The 17,567-nt window shown below is 53.9% G+C and overlaps 1 protein-coding gene across 2 annotated transcripts in view; it reads left to right on the forward strand.

The window, feature by feature from the left end:
• Nucleotides 1-17,567, forward strand: part of DNMT3A (DNA methyltransferase 3 alpha) — a 97,776-nt gene that overhangs the window by 29,992 nt on the left and 50,217 nt on the right. For both annotated transcript variants that reach the window (XM_037528405.2, XM_037528406.2), the window contains one exon: nucleotides 6,542-6,646. In XM_037528405.2, coding sequence (XP_037384302.1) covers nucleotides 6,542-6,646 — 105 coding nt within the window. The remainder of the gene's footprint in view (nucleotides 1-6,541; nucleotides 6,647-17,567) is intronic.

A 17,567-nucleotide genomic window follows, 5' to 3' on the forward strand; every position in this document is an offset into this window, starting at 1 on the left:
TCCCTGGCCGTCCAGGGATCGAACCCATGCTGCAGAAGCTGTGGATAGCTTCACAGCACTGTGCTTTACCCCTTGTGCCACCAAGGAGGCCCTAACATTGGGTTCTAAAGGCCTCTCTTCCCAACTCCCTCATCTCTGCAAATTCGATCACCTCTCTGAGCTTCAGATTCCAGCCTGTGTAGTGGGAAAGCTCTACTTTCTGAAAAGTGCAAGAATAAAGTGAAATAACATATGTGAAAGTACTTTGTTAATTACTATGAGCTGTACAAATGCGAGAGATTATCATTGTCATAGCCCAACTCATCAGAAAGAGAAGTTGTATGTAGCTTAAAATAATCCACCCAGTGAGCCATGTGAAAATGTAGGTCAGACCATCGCGCAGAAGTTTAGAACGGCTGATCGTAGCTGCTAATCGAACAGGCCACCAAACATGAAGGTGCTTTGAAAGCTGGAAAGAGTTACGTGAGTGTAAGGTGACATCATTATGTTTAAGCCTAGAAGGTATGTTTTCGTTGTCCTGTTTCCTGATTTGGAGCCGTGAGACCCAGGGCAGCACCAGTTGTATTTGAGAGAGTTGGCGTGTGCGCCTCTCTCAGCGTGTGTGGATTCGTTTATTGAACGCCTGCTGTGTGATGTCACTCATGTCCTGCGCCCGGTGTATCGATCTAGGCCTTGGGAATGTCCAGGGGGATAAAACACAGTCTCTTAAGTTGCTCACAGCCTGGCCAGGACAGGGCAGCGGCATGGAGTCAAGGGCTCTGTAGGAGGACTTTCTGGCTTGGTAAGGCGATTAGAGGAGGGGGCCCAGGAGAAGGGAATCAAGGAAGTGAGGCTGGAAAAGTAAGGGTTTGCTGGCCAACCTGAGGGGAAGGTGGTTGGGACATGGGGTATTTATGCCAAGGCGCTGGGGAGGGAAGCGGCCGCCTTTGCACCTGGTGTGGTCAGTTTGTGCAGGGTGGGAAGAAAGCAGGGTGGAGAGGAGACCATGGCAGCCCGCCAGGTAGTGGGGGCCTTCGTTCACTTGGGCTAAGGAGCTTGGCCTGGACCTGCAGGTCTCTGGGAACCCTCTCAGCTAGGACTGAAGCTCCGCCGCCTAGTGACCTAATCAGCTTTGCCTTTTGGACACTTCATGAAGCCCCAGTGCTCCAGGCCTCACTGCCTTGGTACCAGCCAGAGGGGGTTTTCTGGCTGAGTGACAGCTGCATATGCAGGGGGCTGAGCTGGAATTGGCACAGGGAGAGTGTGGGGCCGGGAGGGAGGGGTGCACTTTGGGGGGTAGTTCTGATCAGTTAGCAATTCTTGAGTGACTATCACATATCAGCTTTCAGCGTTACCTCAGGTAATTGTTAGAGCATTGCTGTGAAGTAGATATTATTATCCCCATTGCATAGGTGAGGAAGGTAAGACTCAGAGAAGTTAACTAAAGGCCAGCCTCTCCCCACCCTCTCTGAAGCCCACCCAACTGGATTTTCTGCCCCCTCTCCATCAACCCTCACTGCCGGATTGATAATTCAGTCCCCCTGACAGGTGAAGAAACCAGCCTGGGCTCAAATCCCTTCCTGCTGCATTTGTTACTGTTCCCCCAGCTGCTCCAAGTCACCGAGGGTCAGATTCCTCCCTTTCCCGGGATTAGGGATGCCTCCTAATTCAGGGCTCCTTACAAATTTGATAAGCATATTTTACATTCCTTTGCTCGACCCATTAGCAAAGATACTGAATGAAAAAGGCCCCGAGACAGATTCAGGAATGAGCTACTTGACACGCCTCCTTGGGGGGGCCCCCTGTGCCACCTGCTCACCCTTCTCAGTGTGTTATCCCCCTAACTTACTGCTGCACTGGGACTCAGACAGCCCAGATAGGAGCTGTCCTCTTTGCCTGGCGATTGCGGCTTCATCATGGAAGAATGTACGTTGGCCAAAAATGACATGCTTTTCCCAAAGTCGAGCCTGACAAGAAGGGCATGGGCCTCTGCCACTCACACCCAGATGCAGGGCTGACCCCTCTCTCACGGAGACTTGGTTTCTACAGGCATGAGCTGGGCCTGCGTGCTGGACAGGGCGTAAAGCGCCTAGCCCCACGTCAGCTGGACACGCAGGCCTGGTACCGCAGCCTGCCCTCGTGATCACTACACTCTCAACCCACCAGGCCCTGGACAGGTGTGGGGGCGTCAGGGGATTCCCCCTTCCTCCTGGGGTGTGTTGCACTGAACTGCATTCAGTGGGGAAGCTGTGTTGATATCCCTTATGCCCCAGGCAGAGCACCTGAGCAAGGAATTACAGCAAGTCTGCAGACTGCACCGGGGTTGCTGATCAGGGACCCCCCACCCCAAGCCTTCTGTTATGTGCCAAGGGAAGTCAGAAACATCAAGTGTCTGTTTTGAGGCCATCTGGGCCTGGTAACTGTGGTCCCTTTTGCTGATCAGGGGCTCTGGTTGCTGTTCACACCTTTGAACAAAAATGAACAAAAATTCATTTTTGTTATGTAGATCCAACAGGAACCTTCACAAATATTAAACTGTTCAGAATCCACATTAGGACAGTGGGTGTAGTCCTTTCTGACAAATGCAGTTTGTTCAAGAAATTGTTCAGAGCCCAGAATTTCTGGGCAGTCAGTCTTTTCAGACACCCCCTCTTGCCTGCTGCCCTGTGCTCTCCAGGCATAGGGGCCCAGCCTCCCAGCATGGGCAGAGGCTCTGCCTGGCCTGGCCTAGTGCTCCCAGCTAGTCTGGGTCGGGTGGCTTCCTGCTGCCCGGGAATGTTAGCCCTCTTCCCTGGGACAAGTGGGCACCACATGTAGGTCAGATAAACACAAGGTCTGCCCCCTTCCCTGTTTCGTTCACTGCTGCATCCCCAGTGCCTATAACAGGCCTGACACTTAATGTGTGTGGATACCCCCATTTTATGTACAAGGAAACTGAGGCCCAAGAGGTACTGGTCTTTAACTAGCAAGTGGACAAACGGGGCCCAGACCCCACTGATTTGTTCTAGGCCCTGTGCCTTTCCGAGACCTTACCTTGGCTCTGATTGTTCTGTACACGCAGAGTGACCTGGTCAGAAGGAGCACTGACCATTTTGCAATGTGCCCATTTTGCAGCAGTGGGGACATGAAAGGTCCCATCTCAGCCTGAAGTTCATTTTTGTTATGTAGATCCAACAGGAACCTTCACAAATATTAAACTGCCTTGCCCATACTTCTCTGTGGGACCCAAGCGATCTTTTCTTAAGTAGGGGTGTTTGTGGGGTCTTCGAAGACAACTCAGAACCAGCAGGCCTGGCCCCTCATGGGGCACCCTCAGCCCAGGCTTCCAGGGCTTTCCCAGAGTGCCCCTGTGGCCTTTCTGTCCTCACTGCTTCTCTGCCATGGTCTCCTAAAAAGAGCCACTCAAGGATCTTCAGTTCTGCTGTCAGCCTCTCTCTTCACCCTGAACTCTCCCCTCATGTCCACAGATTGGCAGTGGGCTCCCCCTTGCCTTCTCTTCCAGATCATTCTCAGCTGGGCTCTTCAAACTGTCCCTCTAACTCCTTGGTTCTCAGGGCCATGTCACCCTGCACAGTTTACTGGCTGCGCTAAGGTCAGTGCTACCACCCCTAGCCAAACCGCTTTGTCCTCAGCTTCTTTGCATCTGAGGACTTTGGCCTCCTGGATGGGCACCTCTCTCCTTCCTCTCCCCACAGTACGCTGGCATCCTCCTCCCGCCCTCCGCCTTGACCATAGCCTCCCCTTGGTGCCAGGCCTGGTGTGTCTGTGACTCTTCCACTTGGCATGTCTCTGGAGGACTCCCGGAGCCTCGTCTGCCACGTCCCTGAGGCTCCCTCCTAGACGGGTCTGGCCCACAGACGTGCCGCAAATGGACAGTGATGGAGGGCCGGGGCCGTTCTTCCGTTGGCGTAATGTCTACGATGGTCACAGAAGGTTTCCATCTGCATGTCCCACCATCACCTGAGAATGAATGCGGCAAACCACAAGCTATTTTGAAATCACAGAAAATGAAAGTTGAGTGAGAAGGGGAGGACCGTCTCGATGCAATCCCCTGGAAACCTGTTCACCCTTCCTTTCCTTCCCATGCCACCAACCCTGTTCTGGGGTGGTGCCCTCCCGGGAGGGCTGAGAGGCTGTCTTCACTCCTGACCTCTTGCGGGGCATGCTGGGTCCCTTTTCTGGATCAGGGTCCTTTTCCAGCCTTGTTTCTGCTTGTGATTAGTCATGCTGGAGACAATTGACTCAAAAGGGCCTTGTGGGTGGTTTGTGGCCAGCCTGGAACAGCAAGGCAAGAGGACTTTCTAGATTTCTGTCTGAGTGCCCCAGGAGACAGTGTTGCAAGGCCCTGCCAGAGCAGCCACAGGGTGAGGGGTAACAAAACCAAACTTCTGGCCCAGCACTTAGTGAATGAGGAGCACCAAGATAGCCCAGACATGGTCCCTGTGATGCTCCGACCGGGTGACAGGCATATGTAATGCCAGCACCACATGGCAGGCGCCTCAGAACAGACTGTTTACAGAGGCTGTAAAATCCTCTGTTGTCTGCAAGAGTCCGCATACTTCTAATATACATCCCTAAATTTAATACTACTTTTCCTTTGAATTTATTTTTCAATAAAAGTGATTCACTAAGTATGTAACCATTCATTTTGGGTACTTGTATAAGTTTTTTAATGTAAATAAACTGACATCCAGTAGCAAATTCTTTTTTTTTTTTTTAAACTGGTCTTTTTATTGAGGTAACCATGGTTTACAACATGTATAGGATTTGGGGGTATAGGTCCATACCTCTTCAGATGTATATCACAACACCACACCCACTGTTAATACACCCTTGATCCTCTGCCGTGGGCTGTTGGACCCCCTCCCCACTTTGCCCCCCTTCATCCATCCTCCCTTTCAATTAGCTTCAATTCTACAATTAGAATTCTAGGATTTGTTTTGGTTTTGATTTTCTGTTCCCTTAATTAGTTTCTCTCTATCCCACATATGCATGAAGTCATCTGATATTTGTCTTTTCCTTCTGACTTATTTCACTTAGCATAACTCCCTCCAGTTCCATGTGGCAAAAAACCATCTTTTTAATGGCTGAGTAGTATTCCATTGTGAATATATCACATCTTCTTAATTCCTTCACCTGTTGTTGGGCATTTGGGTTGTTTCCATAACTTGGTTATTGTAGATCGTGCTGTAGTGAACTTAGGAATGTACATATCCTTTCAAATTAGTTTTTGCATCCTGAGGATAGATACTGAGGAGTGGGATTTCTGGGTCGTCAGGTGGATCTATTTTTGATATTTTGAGAAACAGTCTACATTCCCACCAAAGTGTATGAGGGTTGGGCCTCCCGGTGGCGCAGCGGTTGAGCGCTGGGTTGCGAAGCTGCCCGCAGCCTCTGCGGCACCGGTTCGATCCCCGGCTGCTCCCCGGCCACCAGAGGAGGGTCCCACATGGTGCGCAGATCTCTCCTGCCGCCCACTGCTCCCCTCAGCAGTGTACTTCGGTCCTTCTGCCTGCTCTGCTCCCAGCTCTGGCTCTGGTGAATTCTCTCACCCTCCCGCGCTTCTGACTGTACCCAGTGCATGTATAAACAAAACAAACAAACAAACAAATAAATAAATAAATAAGACATGCCTCTATTAAAAAAAAAAAAAAAAAGTGTATGAGGGTTCCCTTTCCTCCACCCCCTCCAATACTTGTTGTTACTGGTCCTTTTGACATGGGCCATTCTTACTGGAGTGAGGTGATATCTCATTGTAGTTTGAATTTGCATTTCCCTCGTAAGTGACAGTGAGCACTTTGTCATTTGCTGTTAGCTATCTGTATGGCTTCCTTGGAGAAGGCTCTATTTAGTTCTGCCCACTTTTTTTTTTAAGATTTATTTTTTATTTATTTATGCACACAAGAACCGGGGTGTAGGCCAGAGGTGCGGGTTGGGGGGCGGTGTGAGAGGATTCATCCAAGACAGAGTAGGGAGCAGAACAGGCGGATCTAGTGAAACACACTGCTGAGGGAGCAGCGGGTGAGACAGGCGAGGTCTGCTGTGCCATGTGGGTTAGCTCCCTGGCTGGGGATTGAACTCATGCTGCAGTGGCTGGTGCTAGCTTGATAGCATTGAGACTTCAACTTCTGTGCCACCAGGGAGGCCCCCTCTTCTGCCCACTTTTTAATTGGGCTGTCTATTTTCTTGTTGAGGTATACTGAGTTCTTTACAGATCTTGGATAATATTTCCTTCTCATATTTTCTCAGAAGCCTATTCTTTGTCAGAGCATGTGATAATGATTTTGTGGTTCAGAAAATATGGGCACAAGGAGGGAGCACTACATTCTGCTGGAGGGTAGGTGCCCTCACCCCGGATATATTTAAGTGGGGCTCTAAGGTGGCTCAGGCTCCACCATCTGGGTCGAAGACCATCCCTGTCTGGGGGAATGACGTAGTCCAGCCCTGGATATCAGCTGTTGTGGGGGTGGGGCAAGCAGGGAGAAGGCCTGGTGGGTCTGGTGTCTACTGATGTGCTTCTTGGATCCAGCCCTGGCTTCACGAACTGTGTCTGTGTCCACAGGAGGGAGAGGAGCAGGAGGAGGCCCGTGGCAAGGAGGAGCGGCAAGAGCCCAGCATAACTGCACGGAAGGTGGGACGGCCTGGAAGGAAGCGCAAGCACCCCCCGGTAAGTGGTGACATCCCCCAGCACATATGGGCACGTGTGCACGCTCTCAACAGCGAAATATGGGCTACAGTGACCCCAGTATGTGGAGACCAGGCAATGGGGCGCTTCCCTCCAGGGCAGAGCTCATTTACATTCCTCATTCTTTGAACTCCATTATGACCCTGACACATTTCCTAATTGCTGCATCAAACTGGAGACTCCTAGTGGCCAGGGAACTCGTGCTGTGGATCATGATAGAGCTGGGGCTTCACCAAGACCCCTGGATCCTACCTTCTCTCTGTAAGGGCAGCTGGAGAGACTGGTGGGTTCCTAGAAGGTGGCTTTGACCTGCCTGCAGTGGCCCCTCCCTCTCAATCCCCCACTCCCATCCTGGGGTCAGCCCCATCTGGGGATCCTGAACACCATAGGAAGTAAGAAGAACCAGGCACTGTTTCAGTTCCGTGGACGTATCCCCCATGGGAGTGACCCCTGAGTCCCAGTTTCTGGGAACTATTGCGTCTGAGCTGAGGGAGCGCCGGGGTTGTCTGTGATAAGAATGGCTCCAGAGGACAAGGCCTGTGGGCCTCAGGCCTTGATCCTGGGCAGAGCCGTAATTATTTCCCAGCACCAAGGACAGCTGGTTCCTTTCTTTTAGCCCCTTCCAGCTGGGAATGGGAAACAGAGCAAGAAGGTAAGGGGAGCCAGGAGCTCCGGATTTGTAATTCAGCCCTTCAAGGGAATGTTCTCAGCAGCACAGGATTTTCTTCCCAGGGTAGAGTGTCGGGTGAAGGGTAGCTGAAGTGAAAAAGGACGGCAGAGGGAGGGAGGGTGGGTAGGCTGCACCCGCCGGTGGTCAAGGGGTTCCGGAAGCCACGGGGGATGCAGTGCACCACTGCCAGTTCTGGCTGGGGGTGGAGGGCAGAAGTGAAATTGAGCTGGTAAATAATTTTAAACAATTTAGTATTAAAGCAAATATGGACATTTTATAACATAGAATGCAAAATTCACGTGAAGTTGAATGCTAAAACAGGGACCTTCAGGGAATTCCCAGTTTGCAGCAGACTCCAGCGGGCACTCAGATTCCCAGGTGCCCTCCACTCTTCTTCCCCGGGGGCACCTTGAGGGAGAAGGTGGAGAGCAGGTGCAGACTGGAGTGGGAGGGGAGCCAGGCCGAGTGAGAGCCCAGGTTAGCCTGCATGTGCACCCGTGCCCGCGGCCCAGGCCCTGGAGACAAGAGCCATCGCCTAGAGCAAATAAAAACCCTCAGTCCTTGGCTGCATTGTTGTGAGTCCCTGGGCTCAGAGGGAAGGCACCGAGAAGTGGGGTGAAACCCTGGGGGCAAGAGGGTGCGAAGAAGCCAGGGGCAGGCGATGGACAGATGATGAGAAAGAGGGGCATGCCGAGTGGGTGAAGGGTCAGCGAGGCATGTGTCCCCGGCCTGGAGCCCGGCCCAGTGTGGAAGGAAAAGCTCTCGTTGAGTCCAGCAGGCCTGGATTTAACTTTCTGCTCCACCATTGGCCGCCTCTGTGATCTTGAACAAGTCACTGCCTCATTTTCCCCTTTTCAAAGTGGAAATGATGAGGATGCTTTCTTCCTAGGCTCCTGTGAGACTCTTACAGGCTCAAGCACCGAGGAGCCAGAGCTCCAGCAAAGGCTGGCTCTGCCTTGCATGGCCAAACCCTTCCTCTTGACGAGGCCGCAGCAACCTCACTTGACAAAAGAAACAGCATGGATTTACTGCTTCTCTGCTGTGTGACCTTAAGCAAGTTACTAAACCTCTCTGAACTTATGCTTTCTCATTGGTAAAATATGGCTGCCAGTATTACCCGTCCTGTCCACTTCCAGGGGTGCTTGCAAACAGCAGAGTCCAAATGTAGGACTGTCAGTGTAATAAGCCTGCAGGGGCCAGCAGGGCAGGTGTTTAGCAGGCTTTTCAGGTCAGAGGAGCCGAGCATCAGCCCCTGGCCAACCTGGTGGGAGGGGTGCACATCCTCCATAGGTCATAGTCTGGATGTGGTCCAGTTTGTGTCCTGGGTGACATCTGCAGCCACCTGGACTCTCAGAGAGGCCCTAGGATATGAGAGAGAACATGGGGAAGGCAATACTGATTGGGGGGTTGGGGCTGAGGCAACTGTTGTCAAAGGGACCCCCTAGCACCTGGGGGAACAGAAAGACCGACCCTAGAGAAAACGGGCATCACAGGGCTTACTGGCCCCCAAGGGAGCCCATGGAGGGGAAGCTGGTGCTGCCACGGGAGTCAGCCCATGGTATCCTGACCCATAGGCACTCAGTAGAGCAGGTGAGGACCCTGGCCTCCTCCCCTCCCTGGCGGAGGAGCTCAACAGGGAGGGTTTCTTGGGGACCTGGTGCAGCTGTGGCTCTGAGACTGAACTTACCAGGGAACTTTTTTTTTTTAAATATTTATTTTATTTATTAATGCATACAAGAGCTGGGGTATAGACCAAAGATGTGGGGGTGAGAGGATTCACCAGAAACAGAGTGGGGAGCAGAACAGGCAGATCTAGTGAAATACACTGCTGAGGGGAGCAGCGGGTGAGACAGGAGAGGTCTGCTGCACCATGTGGGTCAGCTCCCTGGCGGGGAATTAAACTCAGGCCACAGTGGCTGAGATAGTTTGGTAGTGCTGAGACTTAACCCCTTGCGCCACCAGCGAGGCCCTACCAGGGAGCTTTAAAGCAGTTGAGTGCATGTCATCCAGCTCAGCCTGGACACGGGAAGGAGGTTGGCTCAGATCCCGACAGGTGGGAGCGAGTGGGCGGTGCTGGCGAGCAAGCAGGGAAAACCTGGCTGAAGGCTGGGGGCGTTGTTTGTGCAAAGCTGCATGTCCAGCACTGGAGCTGGACCAGGAGGATGAGGTGCACCCACTAGTGTCCTCACATTCCCCCAGCCCAAGGCTAAGAAATCTTTGTCTCTCTCCTCCTTTTACCCTCCAAGGTCTGTCTGTCCCTGGCTGCCCTCTCCTCACTCCTGCTGGCTGCCCCCTGGCCCAGACCAGCCCTCCCCACCCCGTAGGGCCTTCTGCCCACCCCCTCCAGCCCTTCCTCCTCTCAACAAAGAACACCTTACATCTCCCAGGTACCTACCAGGATGAGGAGACCACACAGATAAATAAGACTCATTTTTCAACCTGGTGTGCTGGAGACAGGCTGCCACACACAGTTAGACGTAAGGCAGTTGATGACACAGTTCTGTTGAAGACTCCAGGGACTCCATTTCTGTGGGACAAGATCCGAAGTGCTCTGTCTGCCCCCCACAGTCGGGTCCCTCCTGCCCCTCGCTGGTGCTCAGTAGCCACCACTCTTCCTAGAAGCCCCATCTTCCCGCTGCTCCCTGCACATCAAAGTGTGTCTCCTGCCTGGACGCCATCACTGTCTGAGCCTGTCTAGCAGACGAAGCCCAGGTCAGGCCTCGGGACCCATGCCAGTTTTCCCTTTTGTCCCACTTGTACCATGAATCAAAATGAACACTCAGAATGAAAGACAAGACCTCAGTTCCGGTGCATGGTCTGCAGAGACCATTTGTCCCCTGTCTGTTCAGACCTTGAGAATAAGTGTTTAGGAGCTTTCATGCCATGCTGATGCCATTGCCACATCCACGTGCATGATTTTACATTTTACAAAAGCATCATTTCTTGATAGATGGGGAATTAGACAAAACCTCACCTTTTATCCGAGATAGTTGGAAAGCAGGTGGAGAGAACTTGTCCCTTCCGCTAGATTTAACAATTAGCCCCGCCACCCATGGCCCTGTCTACCCCAGGCCTGAGGACAGGCTGTGAACAGAGGCTGTCTCCTCATGTAGATGGAGGGACGGAGGCTCAGAGGGGCAAATTGAGACTTGGGCTCCCGCATGCCAGCCACAGTGCCCTTCCCTCCTCACCACTCCAACCATGTGCTCTGGAAGACTGGGCATCCGCAGTCCCTTAAGTTGACATGCGGACGCAGGGAGGGCTGTTTGTTAAGTGTGTAGACCCAGTCCAAAAAGCATACAAAGAAAATATAACGGGGGTGATTGACCCAAATACCTGGGAGCCCTGGGGCCATTGGGGAAGGCCTGGTGGTCAGAGGAGAGAGAGGTGGGCCACCTTAAAACCAGGCAGCAGTGTTGGTCTGCAGCCCTGGCCTCAGAGCCAGGATGCTTGCAGCTGGAGCAGCAACAGGAAACAGGAAGCCGCTGAGGGGCTGGGCGGGGCTTAGGAAGGGAGCTGGCACCCAGGCCCAGGGCCGGCGGGCTGTCCAGGGCCCGTGAGCTGAGGAGGGGATAGTGGCATGCCGGGCTGGGCTCTGCTGGCCCGAGAGTGTGAGGCCAGGTTTGGGCTGGCGCACAGGGGGCGGCAGAGGCATGTCCTTGTGCGCCAGGCCGTTGCACAGTGACAGTGAGGGTGTGGGAAGCTGGTTCCTGCCTGGTTGCCAGTCCAGACAGCCCTGTGACCGCCTTTGTTCTTTGTGCTGATCACAACTAGGCCGCTGGGAGGGACGGTTTCTGCCTTTGCCCACCAGACCCTGGGGGTGACCGACCCTCCGGGCCTCTATACCCTGTTTACTAGCACGTATTTATTCATTGAAGATTTATACCCACCAACTTCCTCCAGGGTTATTTTTGCTCAGTGGGAGCACTCTGAGGTCACCTCTTGCTAAGAATATCCCAGAAAGGCAGAGTTGGGGGGGGGGGCGGGGAGGAGGGTGCTGAGAGCAGGCTCTGAGCTCAGCCGGCCCCAAGCCAGCGTTACTCACTCCGTGTTGGAGGCCAACCCTCCAACACAAAACGCTGGGCCACTCAGTTTGAGTTCCAGAAGACAGAACTGCCCCACGTCAGAATGAAAGACTTGGGTATAAACTGGAAAATTGGGGGACCCTTCCACTGCATCTTCAGCCAGCAGGGTACAGTTTACCTCAGCTATTGCGAGTTGGCCAAATTGGCTCAGTTTCCAGCCTAATAAGATGGAGCTCAAATCCCCTCTCTGCTTCCAGGTCAGAAGTGCTCCTGGCCAACCTCTTGAATCTTGACCCCTGACTTGGTGGCCCTTTGCTTTTATGCACAAAATGCCCTAAAAGTGCATCTCCCCTCCTGGGCCTCTGCCCCTGGCAGGCTGCGGCCCACTCCCCTTTTCTCATGTTTGCAAAGGTGTGAGAACAGCATGGCCCCCTCTCTCATGAGGTTAGAGACTTCTCTTGTCACTGTGTCCTGGGGGTCCATCTGCTCGCTGCCCCATCTGATCACTCTGTTCAGCCCCCAAGTAGGAGTTTGGCCTTGGTTTGGACTTCTAAGGAGGCTGGGGAGGTCAGGGGAGACATGTTGAGGGCGGGTGTGGGGCTTGACTTGAGTCTTAGAGGTAGCATTTAGAAGTCAAACAAAAAAAGAAAGCGTGGAAGACTTTCCCACCTGGACCTTTCTGGGCGTGGGGGGTGGGGCATGCGTGCAGGGGTGTGGCTGTTGGGGCGTTCCAAAGGCAGGACAGCAGGCAGACTGGTTTGCCTGAGTGGACAAGGGTTTCATTCAAAGACACATTCAATCTCAGTTGATGAGGTAAGTCTGCAGACAGCCTGAGGGGTTTGCATTTTATCTTCTCAAAAACGTGTTTATCTGGAAGGTTTGTGAAGAGCATGGAGTGACGGGAATCGGGTTTTGGGACACTCGCTCTGGCCTCCATGAGCATGATGGTTTATGTACAAGAGGATGCTGGGAACTAGGGGGAGGGTGGGGTGGGTGGTGCCAGAAAACACCCCTGAGCCTGTTGGTGCCAGAGGTGGGACAGAATTGGCAGGGCCTACGTGTTGGCCGCCGTGCAGGGGTGAAAGGAGATGTAATAGGCCCTGGGGACCACGTGGTGTAGTCATAGACCCAGAAGACTATGACTGTTGGAAAAGTCATGACGTATTTTTTCTGTTTTTCAAGCAAAAATGCGTCATAACTTTTCCAACAGTCCAGTAGAAGGGAGCAGGTTTTGGGGGCAAGAGCCCTCTTGGGGGCAGTGCTAGAAAGCTGGCCTTCTTGAAGAAGCATCTCTAAAATCCTAGAATCTCTAGTTTTTCAAAATATCCATGTTTATTCCTCCTTGGCCCCTTCCCCAGAGTTACACATTCCAGGGCCACCACCAGCAAAAGTCATTCATTCCCACAGTTCCTCGCCTGAGGGGTCTCCCTGGGACCCCTGGGCTGCTCTCCAGGGATGCTGCACCTCCCCCACTGCTGCAGGTACCCGCCGGCACATGCATCTGGGCAGAGTTGTTGACACTGGTCTTCTTTCATCATCCCCACCTAGAGAACTTGGTGCATTTCTGCCACCTCCAGGAAGATATAACTGAGCTGGAAAAGTTCCAGAGGAGGCGGCTACACTGATCCAGGGGAGGCACGGCTGCCAGGAGAGGCCGGGCTAGAGGCTGCGGCTCTTGGGGCTGCAGAGACAAAGGCTGAAAGGGGCTGCGATGAGAGCTGGGAAAGCATGTCGGGTGGGGCTGGCGAGCACAGCCGGTGTGCGTGTGGGTGTGGACACCCATTAGAAATATTTTACAAAAGCAAATGAAGTGTGGAAAAGAAAGCCCCGTTGTCCACGGCGGGTTCCCTTCTAACCAAACCTGTCACCCTAGGCATGGAGGTGCAGGGTGAAAGTCGACCTAACTTCAAAAGAGATTTTCTCAAATACGTGGATCTCTTATATATAATGGCTTTTTAAAGGGAGCCTCTAGCTCACTCTGAAAGCCTTTGAGGTTGACTTCAAAGAGCATAGCCAGGCCCTCTTCCAGATGGACAGGTATCCCTGCCGGAAGCAGAACCCCATGCGGGCTGGCCACTCACCAGGCATGTTGGCTCTCGTGTCCACTTGCCGTGGCTAGTAGGGGCACGGAGTCAGTGACCTGTAAGGCACTGAGCCCTGAAGTTCTCTCCTCCTCAGAACACACACACGCACGCACCCGTGCGCCTGCGCACAGAGATCTCTGGGGAAGAGGAGGGGAGGCAGCGTAAGTGGCTAAGGAAATGGCAGGACCTGAGGTGGGTTGGGGCCACGCTTCCCAGAGTTGGTCCTGCTGTCCCTCGACCCCACTGGTCGCCTTTTAACTGTTCCACTAGGGAGAAGGAAATTGGAGGAGTCAGGACCCCACCTCCAAAGTCATAGAGCTTGGCTCCATTCTCCTCAGGAAGGCTGAACGTGGAGGCCACTGGGGACTTCTCTTTGGGAGTGGGTATGGGTAGGCCTCTCTGCTCTTCCCGCCTCAAGGCCACTTCCGGCCAATCAGATCCGAGAGCTGCCAGGGAAGGGGCTGCAGGAAGACCTGGAGCAGAGAGGGGGAACAGGCCCTGTGCCAACGCTTGGGGGCAGGGCTGCCCTGCCGACAGACACTGGCCGCTGTTTCCTGAAACTAAAGTCAGCCTGGAAAAATCCAGGACTTGGTTGGGGGCTGACAGGCTGGGCCCTCAGAGTGGAGGAGCTGGGGTGAGCAGGGCCAGTGTGAGCGGAGGGGGCTGTTTGTGTATTTGTTGACTTGGAGCGCATCTCTGTCCACACAGGCAGGAGGGTGTCTGCAGCCAGTGGCGCACCCCTTGAGTGTCTGCGCATGTGCTTGTGTGTCTGTGTGTCTTTAATCAAGAGGCCGCTGCTGGCTGGACGCCAGGGTTCCTGGCTGGCACGAAGCTGAGCTGCAGAGAGCCCTAAAGGCACAACGGTGATAACATTGGGGGTGGGGGGGTGAAAGAGCAGGGGGAACAAGGTGAGGCCACTGTGGAGGAGGGGAGGGGCACCCCCACTTGTGCCACAGGCCGCCCTCCTCAGAGCTGCCCCCAGGGACTGGGGATTAAGGCCCCTTTCAGCCACAGCCCCCAGCAGCTGAGGGGAGAGTGTGGCAGGCACCCAGAGATACGGATCCTGACTGTCCTGGGGGGCTTCCAGTGGGGAGAGGCAGGAGCAGGAGGAACAAGAATGGCTGCCTGGGGCCTCCCCCCTCCACACTTCCCCTTCCTGGAGCAGCCCTGGGCCCAGGTGAGCCTGCAAGGCGGGGTTTCCCTGGTGGCTCACAGTCATGGGCTCCTGCACCCGCAGATGCCTGGGCCTCATCTCTCTAGGTTTGTTTCCCTCACCTTTGCCAGGTTTTTATTATGTGTGTGAAAACATAATAAAAGAATTCTCAAAAGTGATTGCCCTGTTTGGAACCTGAATACTGCCCCACCTGGGGAGACAAGGCCTCACCTCTGAGAAGCCAGGGTGAAGTTCTGCTGTCTGGTCCCGACTGGAGCAAAGGTGCCGGGGGTGGGGGGCGGGAGGGGACAGGTGATAGCGTGGGGGCTGGAGGGCTGGCTTTGGACCCAGTGGGTTCACTGCAGAAGATTCCTTCTTGTTTCTCCTCTGGCTTTTGGTGGGCGAGGGGGTTGCTACCAGGGGAGCGCACACACACACACACACACACACCCCACACACACACACCCAGCCTACTGCAGCCTTTCCCTGGCCCTGCTTAAGCACATCAAAGCCTCCTTCTCTCTCTTGGAGCCGGGGGATTTGAGGTTGGGCTTTCCAGAGATTCAACCCAGAGGGGGAGCCTGCTTTCCATTGCCTCCCATTCTACCTGGGTCATTCTGGAACCTTTACCACTTGAAAGGTGTGTGACCTGAGGCATGCCTGGGGCCTTTTTCCTGGAGAAGTGAGTGTAACATTACTCATTAGAATAATTGTGATAATTAGATTTGTTAATTTTATAGGCATATTTATGCCAGGTCCTGTGCTTGGTACTAGAGAGCTGGAGGTGGAGCGGTTGGAAGGAAGAGAAATAAAAATAGATAAGGCCAAGCTCACAGTCCTGGAGGGCGACACCAGTGAACAAATCATTAGGTACAGGGTGAGGAGTGCCGTAGTGAGACAGGACATGAAAGTAAATATTTGTGGGTACCGTGGGCTGGAGGATGCGATGCATGCCAGAGAGGACTTCACCCCACTCCTGCAAGCCAGCTGGGACACCGCCGAGACACAGGGGCCTGGGAACTGGGTGTGGGGGTAAAGCTGAGGGTCCCAGGACCAGGGCCCAGCTCGAATCCCTTCCAGGTTTGTGTGGGTGCGCACAAGTGTGTCAGAGGGAGAGAGAGACAGGTTGGCAGATCCTTAGAAGACAGAATTAGAATAGGGGTTACCTGGGGCTGGGGGTTGGGGAGGGGCAGTTTGAGTTTCATGGGTAGAGCGTGACTCTGGGAGATGACACTGTGGTGGTGATGTTTGCACGGCCTCGTGAGTACACCCAACGCCACTGAATTACACACTTGAAAGTGGTTAAGCCACTATGTTTTACGTTATGTGTATTTTACATGTTTTTTTAATTATAAAATTGGTCCTTAGCAAAAGGCCAGGCCCTGGTCAGAGCCCCCACCCGCAGCCCACGGCCTTTCAACAGCGCTGTTGACATTTGGGGCCCCAGGTTCTTGCTGGTGGGGCCATTCTGCATCTTGTAGGATGTTCAGCGACACCCTCGCCTCACCCACATAACCCCCTCCCCCATACCACGCGGCAACCAAGCGTGTCCCAGACACACGGCCAGATGTCGTCTGGGGGCAAAATCGTCCAGGGTGAGGATCCCTACCTCCTCCCACTTGGAATAAGCTGCTCCTTGGAGGAGCTGGGCTTCCAAACCCCCCAGAATCTGGAGGCAGAGTGGGGGTGGACGAGTTTTGCAAGGAAAGAAGGCAAAGGTCAGCAAATTCTGAGGAGCAGGGTGAGGAGACCCCATTTGGGGTGGGGGAAGTAGGTGCTCGGGATTGATAGGGTCAAGTTTTACTCTGGTATTATGCCCCAGTTCACCCCCTCCCGGCCCCCCACTGAAGGGGGGAGACTGGAGGGGCGCCCACCACCGCAGGCTCCATTCTGCGCACGTCCCACCCCTTCCCCCCAGCCACAGGTGAGAAGCAGAGGAAGTGAAACTGTCACCTCCAGCGGCTGGTGGTGCCTTCTATAGGGGCTGGGGGCTTCTGCCGCTCCCCCTCCCTCCCCACCCAGGTCATGAGAAGAATGGGGGTCTCCTGGGCCTTCTCTGTCTTCCTTCAAGGCAACCTACTGTAAGAGTAAAAGCGACAAAACCAGAATTTTCCGCAGTTACATCTGACATGCAATAAAGTTGAAATTCCCCCTAAGCCTGTGAGTGACATGTTCTCTTTACCTAATCTTGGGCGTTGGGGAATTAATTGTGAATATTGAGCCCTTGCCAGGGCCCTACTCGCCTGAGTCTGCCTTTTTAATGGTGAAAGGGGGGAGGGGTAAAAGGAAGGGGTGCACGGGCCCAGGAGCCTCCAGATGTGGTATCTGCTGCTCTCACCTGGAGCACCTTGTGCTCTTAGGGAGCACCCAGCTCTTCCCAGAGATGTGGGTAGTCACTTCAGCTGTTCGTCTATGGGCCTCCTTCCTTTCTCTAGGTGCTTTCCTCAGGTGGATTTGACCTGCCATGGTACCCAGGACCCCAGAGAGACAGCCAGTGGGGTTACCTTCTAGCGCAGGGCGGGTAGGAGAGGACGTTCTTGATGGACCACGTTGATCAAGAATTGATGATGGGGCCTCCCCGGTGGTGCGGTGGTTGAGCGCTGGGTTGCGAAGCTGCCCGCAGCCTCTGCGGCGCCGGTTCGATCCCCGGCTGCTCCCCAGCCACCGGAGGAGGGTCCCACATGGCGCGCAGACCTCTCCTGCCGCCCGCTGCTCCCCTCAGCAGTGTACTTCGGTCTTTCTGCCTGCTCTGCTCCCCGCTCTGGCTCTGGCGAATTCTCTCACCCTCCCGTGCTTCTGACTGTACCCAGTGCTTATGTAAATAAATAAATAAATAAATCTTTAAAAAAAAAAAAAAAAAATTGATGATGGCAGAAGTCATTAGCTCCCCAGTCCCAGAGCACCAGTTGGCCTGGTCTCATGCAGGACCAGAGGGCAGGCAGTGGAGGCTGGCCTGGCACGGGAAAGGCGA

Source organism: Talpa occidentalis, unplaced genomic scaffold, assembly GCF_014898055.3.
Source record: "Talpa occidentalis isolate TD23 unplaced genomic scaffold, MPIMG_talOcc4v2.1 talOcc4.5, whole genome shotgun sequence".
Taxonomy (NCBI): Eukaryota; Metazoa; Chordata; class Mammalia; order Eulipotyphla; family Talpidae; genus Talpa; species Talpa occidentalis.